This window comes from Paralichthys olivaceus, chromosome 8, assembly GCF_024713975.1.
Source record: "Paralichthys olivaceus isolate ysfri-2021 chromosome 8, ASM2471397v2, whole genome shotgun sequence".
Taxonomy (NCBI): Eukaryota; Metazoa; Chordata; class Actinopteri; order Pleuronectiformes; family Paralichthyidae; genus Paralichthys; species Paralichthys olivaceus.
The window spans coordinates 22,415,402-22,435,080 of NC_091100.1; the positions used below are offsets into that span (position 1 = coordinate 22,415,402).

Here is a 19,679-nt window from a genome sequence, read left to right on the forward strand (position 1 = left end):
AGCTACAGGCTCCAAGCTAAATGGAAGCCTACAGCCATTTTCAGCAGGAGAATCTCCGCTCAGTTCTTTCGTAACAACACAGAAATATGCAGAGCATTCAGGTGAGGGGTGGTGCAGCACATTGTTTGCAGCACATTGAAACTGCTGTTGGCCCTTATCACCATTTGCTCTCTTGACTCCCACATGTATGACTCTTCTTTTTCATCCTGAGATATGTATTCTTTTTGTTTGTATTTTTAATGGGAAAAATACAATCCTACATGGGTGACCAGCAACAAAGCCAATTGTCATAATCCCAAGACCTCTTCATTTCCACATACTCATCACAGGGTATCCAAAGCTGAAGCTAACATCAATCTCTGATCCACATGCAACAAACCTGCATGTCTCCAGCACAAACAATAGACCATTAGCCAAAGAAGCCTCCTCAGCCCGGTAAGTGACAAAACATACATTTCTGCCTGTAAGGTCATCAGCTACAAACAAGCCAACAACAAATAGTTAGGCAGACTTACTGCCAGCACTCATATCAAGACAGAAACTAAAAAGTTCCTGAAACTGAAAAGTGATAATGGCTGCAATATCTACTCAACTGTCTATGACTAAGAACCAAGTGGCTGTTCATGTTTGATGTAGACTTTATGGTTCGCAATGAAAAAAACTGAAGACAACCATGTGATAAGGGTCACTGCTGATGTCGATGTCCTGAAATCTAAAACATGATTTCCACAGCAGAATGAGTTATTTCCTTCCTCTTGCATGCTCTTCCTCTTATTTGTTCTGGACAATTTCCTGTAGTTGTATACATGTCAAAGTTCAAGTGGAGGGTGACGTGAGAAGGGGAGGACCAAAACGCAGAAACTAAATAAGGTTTAACAATTTTATTTTTATTTAACAGGGGGGTAAATGTAACACAAGAATTCTTCAGGAAAACAAAAGTCGCACTCAAAAAGAGGAGTGGAACACAGAAAGGGCAGGATACAAACTTACGGGGAGAGCTGACGGGACACATGAACAGAACCAGAATTGACGATGACGAACCAACAACCACATGGGGGAACACAAAGACTTATATACACACTGGAACTATTTAGTAACTGGGGACAGGTGGCACAAGACAAACAGGTGAACCTGATGAGGGCAGGAAGTCAAAGGGTGAAAACACACAGGGAGCAAGGACTACAAAATAAAACAGGAAGCACTGAACAAACTTATCAACGAGAACAAAATACAATAACCAAGACAGGGATGAACACAGGAGAGGCACAGGGTGAAACATAGCGAGGGACAAGGAGGGGAACACAGGAGAGGGACAGAGAACAACACAGGAGAGGGACACAGAGAACACAGGAGAATCACAGGGTGGAACATAGCGAGGGACAAGGAGGAGAACACAAGAGAGGGACAGAGAACAACACAGGAGGATCAGAGGGTGGAGCACAGAGGAAGGCAGAAGGAACATGAGAGGAACACTGAAAATACATGACCGTGACAATACACACCTCACTTTGACAATCATTGGACTGTATACTGAATATGAGAACTGCAAACTGTGGATGATCAGAGATTGTTTGATCCCTAGATGGACGCTAATAGTTTTAAAGCACTTCTAGTCATTTTCCAGTCATACACACGATCAATCAAGAATAACCAAAAAGTGAAGAGACATGATGAGGAAACAACAGTTCAACAGAAAGATGAGTACAACTCACACTTGAGTGACATGGACAGTCATCACCGCTAGAACAGAACAGAACAGGACGTGCATAAGGATGCCAGAGAGGGAGAAGAAAAGAGGAGGGGTCAGAGAGAGAGAGGGAGACAAAGAGGTGGGAGGATGGTGGGATAAACTCAAAGTTTTGTTCTGTGCTGCAGGATACAAGTGAGTGAGGTGATTAAGAGAAAACAGGTGGTGAGACTCCACGTGAGTCTGAAAAACATGGACCGGAAGACAGAAAGAAAGACGAGGGCAGTGATCTGGGGGCGGGCTTCATGGAGAGGTTCTAGTTTAAGCTTGTGATGTATAGCTAGTGAGTGTTCATTCATTGCTGCTGCATGATTATATGAGATAGAGAGATCAGACATGCCCACCCCCCCAGTTTCCAGAAATATTTTCTTGGCCTCTGGCAGTTATAGTAACATTAGCCAAAATAATTTACTGACAAACAACTGCTGCCTCCAGATCATTAAATACACATATATGCAGAGTTCATTTCCAAACTACAGCTAATCCACTTTGGTCGGAGTATTGAATTATTTATCCTCCAGAATTTCTTAATTCAACTTGTTTGTCCATGTCATGTATCATATGAGAAGCAGTATTCTTGTTGTTTTGCAGCTCCTAAAAGTTGTCCTGGTTTATCCTGAGAAAACTGTCTTTTCTCATTAATGTTGTAATATTGTTATGTTGTGCTCTGTTACACATGGCATCTATTGCACCTCTGTCTATCCTTGGAGAGAAATCCCTCACATGTGACTCTGACGTTTCTATGTTATTTCGCCCAAAAAATTGATTTATTGATAGTTTATCCTCACTTCAGTTGAGGGTTAGGGGCAGAGGGGGCAAATTGTGATTTTGTTAATATATGCTATACAAATATAATTCGATTGACTTCCCCCTTTTCGCTTCAGCATGTTTACATGCTGCTTCAGCTCTTCCAGCAGAAGCGCTGTCAGCGGTGCTTCTTGTCAACATCACTCAGGTGAGAAAATGCTTTCGTGGAGGGTTAAAAAAATCAAACATGCTAACATGCTGTCAGGAAGCCAAGCTTTTAAAAAAAAAGCTCTGATCTGCACAACTACAACTATTATAGGAACAATCTTACATTTAACAATGACATCCGGTTTTTGATTCACTCACCTCATGACCTCACTAAGGGGAGTTAGATAAGGTTACGTAAAAGCAGAGAGATAATTCAGTGAGGTGTGAAGAGAGGAGCAACAGATTGTAACCACCTCTCGTAAAAAACATCATTTATCAGCACACTGACCTTTAACTACATCTGGGTGTTTTACTAATGTGTTTGAATTTATATAACGCCTTTCAAGAGACCCAAGGACGTTTTGCATATGTCCATGGAGACAACAGAGAAAAGAAAAGAAAGTAACTTGCACAAACCAGGATAGAAATAAACAGCACTAATGGCAGGGTGGAGCATGAACCCTTAGTGATGCAGGTAGTGTTTTGAAGCTGTCCAGAGTTGTAGCATTGTGGATTTTAGCAGGGAGAGAGTTCCCGAGGGTGGGGGCTGCGACAGAAGGCTCCGTCTCCAAAGATTTGCAGTTTGGTGTCGGGGATGGAGAGAAATCCTGAGTTTGAGGGCTGCAGCCATCTGAGCAGAGTGTAGGGGTGGAGGAGGTCAGTTAACCTGGGGCTAGGGCGTGGAGGGTGACAAGGAGGAGTTTTCCTTCTCTCTTCTTTTTTGTTTTTGCTGCCAGTCTTTCACACTCCTTCCCAACCTCTTAGTCTTGGCCCTCTCTCATCCCATTTTTTTCCATTTCTCTGCTTTTATATCATTTCATTAAGATTGTTTTCTTCGTCCAGCCCTCCTCCTCTTCTCTCTTTATCATCACACTTTAAATGACAGGTGGAGAGATGATGTCAGAATCCACCTGAGACATCTACGTGAGTGTGTCCATCTGTTTGCCAGGCAATTATGCTGGTATGTTTTTGCATATTTGTGTGTTTCGTGTGCTCAGCTGTGTGTATGTGTGTGTTTTTGTGTGTGTTTTTCTTCTCTATTACATAAGGATTTCTGTAAAAGGGTGTTGTTGTTCTAAAAAAACCCGATGTCTATACATGACATATTTCACAGCTGAGTTCATGACGCATTCATCACCTCAGAAAAGCTAACATGCAAATGCTTATGTCTGAAAACCTGCAGATTATTTAGCAACCCTAATTAAGAAAATGTGTCTGTGTCACTTATGTATGTTTATGTAGGTATGTGTGCGTGCAGGTGTGTGTGTGCTCGCACGTGCGTGTGTGTGTGCTCACACGTGCATGTGTGTGGCTGTTTAGGAATACATAATGTGCGTGCATCCCACTTGTGTGATGCTATGAGGAACGTCTGTCCCCCAGTGGGCCTCTCTCAAGGCGTACAAGCACCAGCAACAGCAAACACTGCCAATGAGAGTGTGATTGCACGTGTTTGCGTGTACACTTAAGCCCTCCGAATGTTCATGGCTGCAAACAGATCCAAGTACATGACTCAACCATCACACTTCTTTCTGTCTCTCTCTTTCACACAAATTCTTCATTTCATTCGGTCGACAGCGAGTGTTGTTTTCAGTCCCGTATTGGCGTCAGTGGCTTTTCACCTTTTCCAGTCTTTTTTCTTGTACTCTCAAACACCCACAGTCACCAACTATTTGCACTGTGGATCTCTTCTATAGTGTCTGACATGAGCATGCATGTAACATCACACACATCCAGCCCTTATATATGTGTCTATATGCTTTTGAATAAATATTCTTTCATCTACATGTTCATGTAATTCTTAGCATATTATAGCTTTTCAGCCTTGCATGTATGTCTTACAAACACATCAAACCAAGAACAGCATCTCACGGCTACGCACTGGATCAAAGGTCTCTCCGTCCTCAGCCTGTTTCTCCTCTCATCTCTTTGAAATGGAAAATGTGCTGCAAATAGACAAATTGACAAAAATGAAAAAAACATGTGCACAGAGGGCATATATTAAATATATGAATCAAAGGTGTAATTAAGAAGGGAAACATTTTTGAAAACAAAACAAAATCTGGGTTTAGAGACAAGTCAGTCCCAAACCAGTGAAAGAAAAGAAGTGATACATTTCTTCTCGACTTTATGAATGAGTGAGAGAAAATTCATGAATCAGAGGAGCCTGTCACAGGAGAAAAGAGGGAATGTGTGAAAAGCGAGCAGGCAGAGACCTGGTGACAAGAAGTGATAGAGATGTTATATTGGAGTCTGAGAAGTTGCACGGAACTCAGCTCCTGAACACATGAAAAGGTGAACAACATGCAAATGCATGAGAATGTGAGAAGTGAGTTTGTGTGAGTAGGAGAGAAAGAGAGAGAGTGATGGCCGCCCAGCAGGGGGAGACAAGTTGTGACAAAGTAGTGACGCACTTGCTCTCCAACCTCCTCCCCATCTCTGCCTTGCCCCCTCTTATGAATCAACTGGGAGTCATTATTATTCATCTATTCAACATGCTCTACAGCTTCCGCAGATATGCTCATGCCCCACCTCCCCACCTTTCTCGCATTGATACCCATTGTGTCTGATGGTTGAGTGACATGGATGTCGTCCAATCGATCCCACGTGATTCAGAAGTACTCTGCGAAGAAGGTGCGTCATGGAATTTTTCTGCCCCACAATAGCTTGGAGACCAATAGTGAAGGATGAGCTGTGTGATGCACTTGTTTCATCCTTATATAGACAAGACAAGCTGTGATCCCACAGAGTGAGCTCCGTGCCAGAGTGGGATCTCCATCTCTGTTTGTGTGTGTGTGTGTGTGTGTGTGTGCGTGTGCGTGTGCGTGTGTGTGTCTGTGTGTGTTGCATGTAATTGCTCTCACTTTGTTTTCTATTTGCACAGAATGAAGTCTAGTATAGCCATTGCTGGAAAATAGTTAAACAATGTATTGCATTATTTAATGTATAAATGTCCCTTTACCCAGCAAATGACGAGTTTGTATATTTCCCTGATCTTATATGCAAGATGCAGAGGTCCCATAACAAAAGAGTCAAACATGTCTTATTAACAGTGATACATGAACTAAACGTAAACATCTATTGAAGTTTTTGTATGATAACATTTTATATTATTATTATTAATTTCATTTGTATACTATATGTAATAATGCCCTTTCATAATGACAGAATTTTTACCATATAATGGCCACTGCTTGGTCAATGTGAATAATGGATTGTCTCTCTTTTTAGTGTCTAAAAAATAATGCTCACACTCCATGACATTGATGTCATTCCTACCTTATAAGTTATTTCTCAATCTATACACTTCAAGTCGTGTCTATAGTCGTACATTATGGAGAGGCGCTGGTTTTTCTTTCATCTCCACATCGATCTGTGGAGCTCAGCCAAAGTCACCTCCAGGTTCTTGGTCACCTCTTTGAGTAAAGCTACATCCACATTATTACGTAATACTTTAAAAACACATCAGCTCTGCTACAGTTCTGCACTAGAGCTTTTAGTGTCACTAAAATGAGGACGTTTGGAAATGCTGCTGGTCCTGTTTTAGTTTTAAACAATGTTTTGAAACATAGACACTCACAACTGCTTACTGATTGGGTCTTTTTCGGTCACATTGTAGCCTTTGCTTGTTAGTCAGGCTCCTACCCAGCTTCTCCTCCCCCAGCTCATATTTCACGACTGAGGTGGTTGTGGACGACTGGGATTGCTTCTTCTGGATAAAAGCACAAGCCTCTGCTCCTTTCTCCCTGATTGTTTGGCTTGATTGCTCCAATTGTTCACTGAGATATTTTTGCTCTTGGCAACCTTGAATGCAGCAGAATTCTTTATTCCCTCCCCAGATGTGTGCCTCGACACAAGTATCTGGGATCTGGAGGCAGCTCCTTCAACCTCATTGTAAATCAGCTGTGAGGCTTTATAGAGACAGATGTTTGCCTTTTCTTAATCATGGCCAATCAATTCAATTTACCACAAGTGGACCCCAGTCAAGACGGAAAAACATCTCAAACATCACCATGAATCAGAGGCAGCTGAGCCAGTTTTCAGTAAAGGGTCTGTATTCTTATGTCAATGTGATATTTCAGTTTTCTTTTTCAAACCTTTTGCTTATAAAGTTATTGCTTTAGCCGGGGTTCTGAATATTTTCTCAGTACTTTACTGAGACTGACATGGAAAATGTGAACCTGTCCTTTAAATCAGTATAATATCTAGTTTTCTCTTTACTTTAAGGAACACATAATCTCACGTCCACAACATTTTGGGCTTCACGTGTCTGAATAGAATTTAAAAAACTGCTCATGTGCAGCACCACTCTATTAGCACTTTATTCTTGCTTTCTTCCTTTATTACTGTAAGACAAACATCATTATTATTTTATTACTGTTGTTTCTACTTGTTTAATGATGATCTGTTGACACATTGCAAGAGAAGGTGTTGTTTGCAGATGCTTGAAATGCTGATGAATAGTGATGAGAGTTAAACTGCTCATGTTCTGTTTCCATCTTTCTGTCCTCCATGTCTCCCAGCAGTTTACAGTTAAAGAAGCTGGACAACTGCCTGGAGGACTTACACAATGGTGACTGTGTCCACATGTATGTGTGGGCAGGTGTGTGTGTGTGTGTGTGTGCTTGCTTTGGGTGTTTAACCGGACAGGAGCCAAGACATAGAATGAGACGCCCACTCACACAAAAACTGTTTTTGTTAAAACAAGTATGAATTTATTTTTTCTTTATGCTGCATCTTTGAAGAGCTTCATCTTCTACAGTAAAAATAAATAACAAATAAGCCAATCTATCATATATAATCAATATTTCTTTCTATTATACAAAACACTGAACATGCATGGTGACAGACTTAACAAGGAATCTGAGGGGAAATGGTATAACTGGCACTTTGGTCATCTGACAGTGACCTGACTGTCATGGCCACTGAAGAGCACCCAGGCTCAGTTTGACCTCCTCCACAACACTGTGCAAAGACACTGAACAGCGGAATGACACCGAATATTTCCCAGAGTCATTAGTTTTTAATCAAGAGAAAAAAAGAAATCTCAATAAGGCTGTTGTTTCAGTAGCAAGGAAAAAATCATCTTATCTCATTAATCTCAAAGCTGCATGGATTTGCAATAGGATCTGTCTGTGTGTGTGTGTGTGTGTGTGTGTGTGTGCGCGTGCATCACTCAAATCCCTCCCACTCTTTCACTCCTACTATATCTCGGTCTTGCCCTTGTAACCTCTACTAAAGCTACAGCGACTCTCTCCCTCCATCATTTCTGTCCTTGAGAGATGGATAAAGCTTTAGAATCATTGAGATAAAAAAAGAAAGTTGTTAGGAGACGCAATTCATTTTGCTTCATACAAGGCGGTGTGGAAACATGTTTTGCAGACAGAGGGACAAATAAACACTTGTGAAGAAGGACCAACGGATGCCTATATTTGGTTACATCCTCCTTCTCCCTCCGCTGCTCGCTCTGAACACTTCTCCTTCCTCCTGCAGCCTCAGCACTAACATTTCCCTGCAGCTTTGACTTAAAAGTCCACATCAGTTCATATCATCTCAGTGTCAGTCCTCCTGCTCTCTCCAGCTCCAGACTCCTTCATTGCTCTCTTGGTGTATTTACAAATCAGCCAATTTACACCTCGTCTGTCCATCTGGCTTCTCCGAGCAATGAGTCAAGCTTACTGACGTATTTGCCTTTTGCAGTGTTGCCAGCTTGAGAACCCATTCATTCTCATTATCCGCGTGCACACACACACAGATGCCCATCACAGCCAGAGCCAATCTGAGTGGCCCTGTCTGTGACTTAAGGGTCCATGTGGTCAGTCCTTACACTTCTTTTACTCACTGATTATTCACCCAGCGGCAATCTGTTCCTTTTCGTTGGATTTCTTTTTCTACTCATCTTGTCTCACTTTTGTTTTCAGCTTTTGATTTCAGTAAAGAAAATGACCAGAAGATATATATATATGTATATATCTGTGATACATTGCCCCAAAGAAAACCATAAAAGACAGCGTGATTCAGGAAATATTCAGTAAATCATTTTATCTCTTCATCTGCATCAGTTCAAACAATCTTTTACACATCATATCAATATGTCACAAAAAGACATTCAAAAACCTAAATCTTCAGCTTCCTGATAGGAAGCATTTTTGTTCCCTGTGGTAGTTGCGACACCATATTTACAGAAGATGATGGAATGTGTGATGGATGGATTTAACAACTATGAGGGGATTTATTACTTTTCTCCTGCAGGTTGCTGCTTCTACTGCCAGCACTGTCCTCCTTAGTGTCTCGCTGTGTCTTCCCTTATTGCTCTTGCTCTTTTTCTTCTTCCTCTCGCTGCCGTTTCCCTTGTGTCTTTGCCTTCTGCAAAATATCTGCATCCCTTGCTCTCTCTCTCTCACGCTCTCTTTTCCCTCCCCCCAGTATATATTTTCCCTTGTCTCTACTCTCTGGCGCACTGCACGTCGTGCTCTGTCCTGTAGGAGCGCAAGCCTTCACAGTTTTCATGGGTAAAGATGAAAAGGGATAATGCTGGACCACAGATCAAAACACTCACAGGATACATATCTATGTACATGACACTTTAAGTGGTTACAGTATTTTACTGTGCACTGACTCTATCAGTAATTGTAGTAATTATCAGCAGCCAGGAAATTGGATGCATCAATAGCTAAACTAAATTGAGGTGACAAAATCCACAACATCATTCACAACTGCCTATAAATCATGTTGATATTAGAGCAGGAGTCAGCCCTCGTAGCCCTGATTGCAGGGAATCATGACATCATACAGGTGAGACACAGAAAGTCACACCTGTAGAGTATTGTATATATATATAACCTTAGCTCAAGAACTCTTAGCAGCCCTGAAATGTGTTAAGCCCTGTAGGTGGTAGATTCAGAATCTAACCGTCCTCCTATCTCCCTCGCTGTGCCTTGAAAATTGGCTCACAGCATATCGGGCAAAGGGGGTGTTGAAAGTCTAACAGGGGTCCTCGCAGCCTTTAAAACAGGCTGGAATGGACGGAGAGAGTGGTACCAAGAGTCTCATTCAACCAAATAGCAGGTGGAGGTTGAGGCAGAGGCTGAAAACAGAAAGGGCTAGTAAAGAGAAGAGCGAGGGCGTGGAGGCTGAGGGAGAGGAGGAAGATGGAGGCAGCTCAAACTCAGGTGGACATTCGAGCTCGAAGCACCGCAGAGTGACACCTGAGTCCTCGTTGCCGTAGTTTGCCCAGTACTCTTCTGGGTCAAGTTTGGGCAGCGCCAGCTCTTCCTCCCCCAGCTCATACTTGACTACTGAGGTTGTTGTGGATGGGCCTTTCCCATACAAACCAGCCTTGACGGTCTCTGAGGCTTTTTCAAAGACGCCTTTTGTGGATGACTGGGGCTTGTTTTTGTGGAACCACCAGCGGGTCTTGGTGCTGAAGGTGGTGGTGGTGGAGCCAGCGATGGAGCCTGGATCGGGCAGGGGGCAGAGGGCGAAGTCCATCTCACGGAGGAAGCGGAGGTCCTGGCCACGGCGGTTGGAAGGGGAGGCGCAGATCACCTCGGATGAAGAGACACGGGCCTCACGGAACCACTCCCACAGGGCACGGGCCTCACAGCCGCAGGACCAGGGATTGGCATTGAGGCGGAGGAACTCGATGCCCTGGGTGTCCCTCAGGGTCTGGCTGGGCAGCTCTGCCATGGTGTTGTTGAAGAGGAAGAGCATGGTCAGGCGGCCGAGGTCACGGAAGGCGCGGCGGTTCACCTGCCTGATGCGGTTGTCATGGAGGAGAAGGCGGTCGAGGTTGACCAGGCCACGAAACACGTTCTCGGAGAGGGTACGGATGCGGTTGCCATGCAGGAAAAGCTGACTCAGGTTGATGAGGTCAGAGAAGATGTCGTCCTGCAGGAAGTGGAGATTATTCTCCTGAAGAGGAACAGTAAGAAAAAGAGAGATGGTTTAACGGAAGCAGAACAGACACTGGGATTTGTAATATGTGTAACATGTGTGATGCTGTTTGTATGTATGTGTGTGGGTGGCTGCATAAGTGTGTGAGCATCCAACTCTGTGCAAGTGTTGTGCATTCATTTATATGTCACCCTGCTGCCCCTACCTGCAGATAGAGGAAGTGCAGGCTGTAAAGCTTGTGGAAGATGTCATGGGGCAGGGCAGTGAGCCGGCAGCGGTGCATGTGGAGGCTCTGGAGCTTCTCTAGTCCGCGGAAGGCTCCCCCCTCCAGCCTGTGGAGATTAGGGTTGTCCCCCAGGTCCAACTCCTCCAAGTCCCGCAGCTCACTGAAGGCCCCTGCCTCGATCCATGTGATGTTGTTAGAAAACAGCCACAGAACCTGACGCAGAAAACACAAAGGTGATTATTAAATATATGCAAAAAAAACAACTTTTCTATGTGTAAAAATTAAGAGACAATTTCAATCTTCTCCGCCCCTTGCTGCAAATGTGCACACTCCTTCATACCTGAGTTCCGAAGCCAAAAGAGCCAACTCTAAGCTCCGTGATCCGGTTGTTCTGGAGGAACACGCGCTGCGACTCGTAGGGCACTCCGACCGGGACGGCGGTGAAGTTCTGCGCCTGGCAGCTCACAGTCATAGGCGTCGGGTAGCACACGCACAGGTGCGGGCACGCCGATGCCGGACTTGGCTTGCCGAGGACCAGCCACACCACCAACCAGAGGGCGAGACCGCCTGGGGGAGAGCGGGGAGAAAGAGATGGACAGAGGTGAGCGGCGCTGAAATCATCCAATACCAACATCATCCAGGGTGCAAAGCGCTCATTTAACAGTTAGTTTACATTTTTACTGTATCCATACACTGCTGGTTTAGTTGTATTTGCATCTAGAATGAGGAGCATCTTACGGCCCCCCTCGTCTTTCTACGTCAATTTGCGTCATGCGCTCCAGCACCACTTGCACCGAGCATTACGCACAGCATCATTTCAAATGTATTAAGTCAAAACACAGGAATTACTTTTGTAAAGTTCTAATTATATTCAGTTTCACATTCTGCACATGTAGTTTAAATATTACAAATCATTAAATAAAAAAAATATCTGGCTAAACTTCCATAAATTAACATTTCCTTCCTAATGCATCCATTACATTCATTATTCCAAAGTACCTCAGGAGTTCTCAGATTAAAAACAGACTTGTTGTCTGACATTGTTGCACTTGTTATATTAGAAAGCAGAATAAGCTCTATGACTGCAGTGTCCTTCATCAGTTTCCAAAACCAATGAAGACAGAAAATAAACTTACTTTTGCAGTTGCGCACGATGGAGCATCGTCGGCTCCGAGACATCGAAGAGGTTTCCATCCTGAACCAAAGCCCAAAGCGAGTTAGCCTAAGAGGACAAAATAAAGCCTGCTATCTCCGCTGATGCTCTGGTTCCCGAGTCGGAGCGACTGAGAGTGTGCCGGTCTGTGGCTACCAGTGTCCCTTTTATACCAGAGAATCCTGCAATTGCCTACGGCAGTGGGCACGGTGGAATCTCCTACGTCACCGATTCAGGGTCATGAATGAGTGAGGGCGGCAAGAAACGGAAAGGGGAGGGGCCGACCGGAGGGGATTCTCTTGGAAAGCCGGTTCGTGCGTAAAGACGCTGGATGGAGACGTGCGCTGTGCAGACTCTATGAGAGGAGGAGACTTTCTCGACGTACATAGAAACCAGAAGGAGGGAGGGAGGAAAAGTGAAAGTAGAAACGGTGAATGGAGGAGGGGAGGAACGGGAGAGACAAGGCATGGTGCCCGGTAATGATGACTGCGCTCTGTGGAGGAGTAGAGGACGGGTAGGAGCAGAGCGCACGGCTCGTTTCCTGACTGGCTCTCATACGCACCGTTATGGTCTGTTTCCGGCGCGCTGCAGCCAGACACAGAGATACAGAGTGAAGGTTGCTTAGATGGTTGTGTCTTAGTTAAAGAGGATGCCCCCGAATTATGATTCAGCCACAAGGGATAAGTCTGTGCCAAAGGAGAGTTACTCAAAACAACCATGATTGAGTAGCACCTATTTGATGCGGAGGTTAATACTGCAGTCATACTGTTTGTAGGCTACATTAATTATAGCTCCTGATGTAATCACTGTGATGGTGGAGATACGAGGTGGCGTTAATTGGCAGCACTGGTCAGATAGGAGTGTGCTTTTCTTCTTTCTTTTTCTTTCAGGCCTCTTTGGATCAGTTCAAGCTGAATTTTCTGGAGTGAGTTATTGAAGTGTTTATTCCTCTCACTTCATGGCTCGGTTTCTTCTTGCACTATGTCAGCTATTGTCAATTAGCTTCCTAGCAATGGTTGGCAATGAGGGCAGAAACAGAGACACAGCAATGGACAACAGATGCCTTCATATGCGTGGCACTTCAAGTTCTGTTTGGCTGTGTCTGCACCTCAAGCTGTCACTGCTTGTGTTTGACCATCAGCTGTAAAGTAGTTATAGTGAGAGAGCTCCAGTTTGCAGTGTGATGACGAAAACTGTCATTTGATTTTATCAAATATAAAAATGTAGTGTGCGTTTGAGTTTCAAAAACGAATATAGCCACTACTTTGTGAAACTTGGATTATATTGATAAGTAAGAGGGTTTTTTGTAGGACAGAGAATGTTTCACCTTTTATATTTTGTTAAACCCTACATGAGGTAAATGTGAATTAGGGCTAAACTAATTCAATTTGATTGATTGATTGACAATAAAATGTTCTACATGAGGCATCAGCTTGCTGATTCAATTCAGTTAAAACAAGTGTGTAGACAGGCACATGCTTAAAGGTCCAGTGTGTAAGATTTAGGTGAAAGGGAACTATAGGCAGAAATTGAACCTCATGATGTTTTCACTAGTTCATTTCATCTAAATTGTATGAACTGTAGTTTTCTTTACCCCAGAAAAGGCCCTTTATATTCAAATACTTCATATTTACATTGAAGGGGTCCTCTTTACAGACGCCGCCATGTTTTTTACATTAGTCCAGACTGGACAAACTAAACACCTTTTGAGTTTTTATGACAATTAGAGGCTGCCACAGTTCTTTTTCATGTTCGGAAGGAGAGGGTGAGGTGAGGGGTGTTCAGCTGCAACATGCAATTTCAACACTAGATATCACAAAATTCTACACACTGTACCTTTAAGCGACTGCAAAGAAAAAAATCTCTAAACAGGAAGAAACCTCTAGAACCAGACTCAATGTATACATCCATCTGCCTCGACTAGTTAGGGTGAGAGGAAAAAATTGGGGGAGGGAGGAGAGGTGGGTGTAAAAGAGTGGAGAGATGAGAGAGAGTGACCAGTTGTGCAACCATCATATTTAAGCTCCGTCAGACTGTTATAATCAAAATAATAAGGCAGAAAAAAACATAACATGCCTCCATACTGCTTGTGTGGTGTCATCCAAGTGTCAGTCAGCCCCGACATTCATATTCAACTCAAAACGGCATCATTTACACCAAGTTGAATATGAATGTCAGGCCATGCGGACACTTGATGAAACCACACGAGCAGCATGGAGGCATGTTAGGTTTTCTTTCTGTTGTTTTATTTTGTCTGAAGAAGGGGTCACCTTGGCTGCAGCACTGTTTACCACTGAGACTCCTTAAGTGTTTTGTCAACTCAAACACTTCACCCACCTCTCCATCGGCATAGTGGTGAGTAGATAATGAGTGAAATTCCTTTTTCAGTGAACTACCTCTGTAGGTCAGTGTTCTTAGCCCGATATTGAATTGTATAGTATTATGTTACATCATAGGTGTGTGTATCTTTCTTTGCACTCTGATGCACTCGGACAGTGCATATATTGCTCTTGTAGGAAAAATGGGAAATTTGTGCTATTTTGAAACACTGCAGAAAGTTGTACACAAGGATTTAAGCTACGCAACACAATCAGCCTATACAACAATGTTTGCAGCTACAGTGCTGTATGCTAAATAGTAGAGATAAGTATAGAATATGCTCTTGAGACATCATGAGTCTTCTGCTGGGTTTCAAGAGCACATCAGCTGTGAAGGTCTCTCCAGAATAGTATTGTTTGCTGTTGTTTCCTTTTGCCTGGTGTATGACTAAATTCCACTTTTATTGATAGTTGATTGATCTAGGTCTGCCCTGTCTCTCTGACTCATTTCAGACATGCCTGTACAAAGAGCTATTTAACAAAGAGTTGTGTAAATTTGTGAACTTGATGTTTTAGAGCATTTTGCTTTTGGAACATTCTGTCAGGGGCATATTTGAAATATAACCATAATAAGATAAGTGAGGCACCAGCAGTTATGAACACTGTGAGAGGTCAGGATTGGCCTTGGAGAATAAATTGATTTCTTGTGTGTTTGACACAGAAAATAAATGTGGACTGCTGCTACTCATGCTGAGAACCATGAGGCTGGAGACAACAGACACGCACCCATTCATAATAATGAACAGGCGGCTGAACAGATGAGCTCATGAGGGGGAAAAAAATCATACACAAGGGTGTGAGCATGCATGGCTGCACACGTGTTCACTCACCAACATGTGTAATGTGCTGTACACACACCATTTGTCTCCATTAATTCCACTGAGTGATTAACAAATGAGTAATTGAGGGGATCCATTGCACAGTGTGCTGTTGTTCCCTCACACCTCCTGCTTTGTCCTTATCTGGACTTGTGGACGCACACAAGCTTCAGTGCCCACCGGCCATCCGGGACCAACACCTCACAGGCTTCCCCTTCACACACCCACAGTGTCAGCTGTGCATGTCTATGTGTCAGTGTTTCTCTGTGCATGTGTGCTTGCGTGCCTGTCCACCGCCAAGGCACAACTTTGTCTAAATGCCACCGCCAAGTGTCAGTCAATCGTTGTTGTTGTGCCAGTCACCCACACAGCAAGTTTGCGGTACTGTGTAGGCTCCTCAATGAGTGTGATGATCACTACGTCGTGTTTGTGTTATTCCCACACAGAGACAAAACAAGGCTTCCCCGGCCCGTGCTCACACCAGCACATCTGCCAGCCCGTCCCCTCTCTGTCCGTCTGCACGTCGTTCCTTATCTGTGCCTCGGTCTGCATCCTGGCTCAGCTTCGATCCACAGTTACCCACCCACTGAGAAGTGCGTCACTGCACCTACCAACACAGTGTGTAGCTATCTTGCTCTGTGTGGTTTGAGGCACCTTGTAATAAATGGATTTCACTTTCAATCAGATGATCCAAATTAACCTCCTGGATTCACGGTTACAGGTGCGGCTTCGTAATTCTGTCCTGCGTGATGCCAACACCGTCATGGTGATTGCAGCTTCAAGAGTGGAAGTTGGTGACAGGATGCTGCGATAGAGGTGTGTCTGTTGCCAAGGTAACATGTTCTCAGAACTGGGACAATTATCAAATACAGGTGATATTGTGTTGTTATTGAGCTGCAGCCACCTTTGGTTCATCACATCAGTGAACTTAATCTTAAAACTGTGTTTGCATGCACAACACGTGCACTCTGTTTATGTGCCCCCTTCCGGTAGTATGAGAGACACATAGGGATGTGCACAATTTCCCCCTATAGCAGTGTACAAGGTGAAAGAGACAGAGACTTGGTGATGCAGAGAGAAAGTCACAGTACACAAACAGCAGCAACACAAACAGTGGAACAAAGAAAACCAGGACATGTGCCTCTGGATGGTGACTCAACTTGTCTAATTGTTATGTAGCAAGCTATCTAAAAAGCTGCTCTGTCCATTAAACATGTATTCATAGACTCAGCAGCATCTTTCCGTACTCGTCCAACTGTCACAGACAAACACGTTTGTCCGTGCCTGTGCCCACCTCCCCTCTCCTACAACGCTTTTCTCTTTATCCTTCAACAGTCCGTTCCGTCCCTTTTGTTTTGTTTTTTTATCCTGGTTTCTTTCATTTGTTCTGTCGCTTGGCGTCATCACTTCCCCATAACCATATACTGCTGCTTTCTCTCCACACACTGGCACACAGTCTGCAGCACAATGGATGCTGGAGTGGCATGTAATTAGTTTCTTCTTATAAGGCAACGTGTTTTTTGAGTTTCTAAAATGTTCGACAGCAAATCAGGAAGAACGTCATTTCTATTGTCTTCATATTTTTCATGTAACGTGACTATTCATTCAATCAATCAATAGCAATAATTGATGTTGATTTTAATTATATGTTCTTTTTTCAGTAGAGTTCTATAAGGTTTATTCAGAACACTGAGACATATTTACCTGTAATTACGATATGAACTCTGCTTAATGTCCCAGTATCCTTTTTACATGCATCTATTGCCAATCTATTTAAAGGAGCTCTCCACCAATTTAACACAAGAGGCTTGGTTTACTTATTATTGAAGGGGAGTACTATATTCAGACTGTGGGCACAGTGTCTTATTAAGATCTGGAGAAGGATTTGTCAAGTTTGTGAAATTAATCATAATGATGTCAGTGTTTAAACTGGGTTTAAGATTGAAGATTTCAGATTTACAGCAGAATAACTATACGTTACAAACTGTGACTTTTAAAAGAGATTTACCAGAAAACAGAGGGACTTCATATAATTTTAAATTTGTTGTATTTCGGGAAATATAGTGTCCAATTTTGTTGAAGCCTAATCCACTGAAAGTCCCAGATTAAGATACGGTATTTCAACCACAGTTTTACTATTGAATCTGTTTCCCACAAGACCCTAAGCTTTACATATGTGCACGATCAAATTTCTGAAGTACCCAATAAGGTACCCTTCATGCACGAAGCAGCATGCATAGTGCACGAAGACAAAAGAGACAAACCAACAACAATGATTTTTGGTGTGGTTTTGAATCCAGCCCTAAATGGGTTGATTTTGGTTTCCATTGACCGTTGCTACGTCATTTTGTTCCCAACAAATTATACAATGTACATCAGTAAAGATTTTCACCTTGAATAATTTGTTCATCCAGATGAATGATGTGTGATTTAAATGTTCTCTTTATTGTTTTGAGCAGTGACAACAATGAACCTAATAAATGCAAGCCTCGTTGAATCACGTACGTGGCACAAAAATATCCCCCTTGGCACTGGAACATGTACAGAGTTCAAAGTGCTGCGTAAAATGATACACTCCTTTGAAAACACACTTCAACCAGAGATTGGTGGGACTCACTCTGCTTTCTTTGGTCAGCGCAGCTTCCTGTTCTCTTTTATCTGCAGCAGAACAATTGTATAACAGTCAGCCATACGTGTATTCATGTGCTCAGATCAATAAAGTCATCTCTCTCCCTCCTCCTCCTCCTCCATCCACACACTCACTCGCTCGATCACTCGCTCTTTTTTTCTCTTAAGAGCTGATCTGCTCAATCTCGCCTAATGGCTTCCTTTTGCAATCAATCAATCTATCTATTCAGACTAAACTGTAGAAATAAATTATTGATTATTTTCCACATCATTAAAATCAAAAAAGACAAGAAACAGATCCTTATCAAAGCCTCTTATTTTTGTGCCACAGACCATAAAGCTGTGTTTTGCTATGTGAATAATTAATTAGGATAATAAACATGTCCTCAGGGTTTTGTCTTATTTAGGATCAATATGTCAGTTTGGAAAAACAGAAAATGTTGTTCTTTCTAGTAAGTAGATACTAGTAAGTAAGAAGGTTTTCTTTTTATATTCAAGCCTTTTTTTCACCACATCACTCATTTTGTTCTGCATCATAACAGAGCAACAGTACAGTTATAGAGCGGGACCATTTCAGCCCTAATATAAATTGTGTTTAGCTAAAGGATGAAGAAAAATCAGTGACAGTGGTAATAACTGATTCGCTCTGCGTCAAGAAATAAAAAGCATCTGTAATGTGTGGTGCAAACACATTTCCACTTGTATACGCATTTTGGAGATTGCTAATTATAATTCCTTTTAAGGTGTGATTAAGTAGACAACATATTGCACCTAAGTTTGCTAGCGAGCAGTCCTCCAAAGAGACCCCCGAACAGATAAACAGCTCCATCATGCAAGCAGAGAGGAAAACTTCCACAAGTTGGCACCTTAGGTAGTACTTATTTAAACAGATGAGGAGAGGGAGCAACATTTGTGGTTTGGGGGCAGCTGTGGTCCAGAGGTTTGAGAAGTGGTCTGTGTGTGTGTGTGTGTGTGTTCCCTGTTCACCATTCAATGCAGAGCAGTGGCAGCTTGTTAATACAGGGCACTGGGGCGCACACCTATGTTAAACATAGTTTGCTCGTACAATGCTCCTGGTAGACCGTAAGTACCTGTGAGCATTCAATAAAAAGTTGTTGAAATTGTGTTTGGTTAATTTCTATCTAAATACATTTACTTCCAGATGCAGGGCGCTGGCCAAATGGAAGTGAATGTTGGGTCCTGAGACTTTTGCGAAGGACGGGACCTGAGGCTGCTCTGTAATTGGTTGTTGCGGATTTTCCACTCGACGCAGCTCTCTGCGTCACAGACACTTTTACTTTTACTTAAAGCCATTAGGGATCGATTTAAGTTTTTTAACTCTAATGTGATCAGTCGACCCTCAAGGCACTTTACATAGAATGTCATGTACTGTCTTGTGCACCATCAGGTTTCAGCTCTGACTAGTTATAATGAAAACAATAAGAGTGTAAAGATGTTATTAATAATAGCAGCAACAATTCATATAATTATAATAATAATAATAATAGGTTTTATCCTGCAGCTCTGGAGTCAGAGATACCTGCAAAGAGAAAGAAAGGGAGAGAGAGAGAGTATGGGAGGAAAGAAATCACATGTTGTAAAATATATAAATAAATGGGGGTGCAAAGAGACAGAAAGAAGGGGTGAAGTGCATGATGGGAATCCCCCAGCAGTCTAGACCTATAGCAGCATAACTAAGTGATGGTTCAGGACTCACCTGATCCAGAACTAACTATAAGCTTTATCAAAAAGGAACGTTTTAAGTTTAACTTTAAATGCAGAGATGTTTTCTGCCTCCTGAACCCAGAGTGGGAGCTGGTTCCACAGGAGAGGAGCATGGTAGCTGAATGCTCTACCTCCTGCTCTACTCTTACAGACTCTT

The 19,679-nt window shown here is 42.9% G+C and overlaps 1 protein-coding gene across 1 annotated transcript; it reads right to left on the reverse strand.

Annotated features, from left to right (window-relative positions):
• Positions 1-8,714: 8,714 nt before the first annotated feature.
• On the reverse strand, positions 8,715-12,123 carry rtn4rl2a (reticulon 4 receptor-like 2 a). Its single transcript, XM_020083755.2, has 4 exons — positions 11,957-12,123; positions 11,161-11,387; positions 10,800-11,033; positions 8,715-10,612 (listed from the first exon to the last, which is right to left on the reverse strand). Exons 1-4 carry the CDS (start codon positions 12,012-12,014, stop codon positions 9,752-9,754), a joined length of 1,380 nt encoding a protein of 459 aa, XP_019939314.1. The 5' UTR covers positions 12,015-12,123; the 3' UTR covers positions 8,715-9,751.
• Between the last annotated feature and the right edge of the window lie 7,556 nt (positions 12,124-19,679).

What these genes read in the sequence shown, in the direction of transcription:
- rtn4rl2a (XM_020083755.2), bottom strand. Translation starts at nt 12,014, where the DNA reads ATGGAAACCTCTTCGATGTCTCGGAGCCGACGATGCTCCATCGTGCGC. An exon ending in CATCGTGCGCAACTGCAAAA is followed by an intron (nt 11,388 to 11,956) that starts GTAAGTTTATTT and finishes GCTCTCCCCCAG; the next exon opens with GCGGTCTCGCCCTCTGGTTG. An exon ending in CTTTTGGCTTCGGAACTCAG is followed by an intron (nt 11,034 to 11,160) that starts GTATGAAGGAGT and finishes TTTCTGCGTCAG; the next exon opens with GTTCTGTGGCTGTTTTCTAA.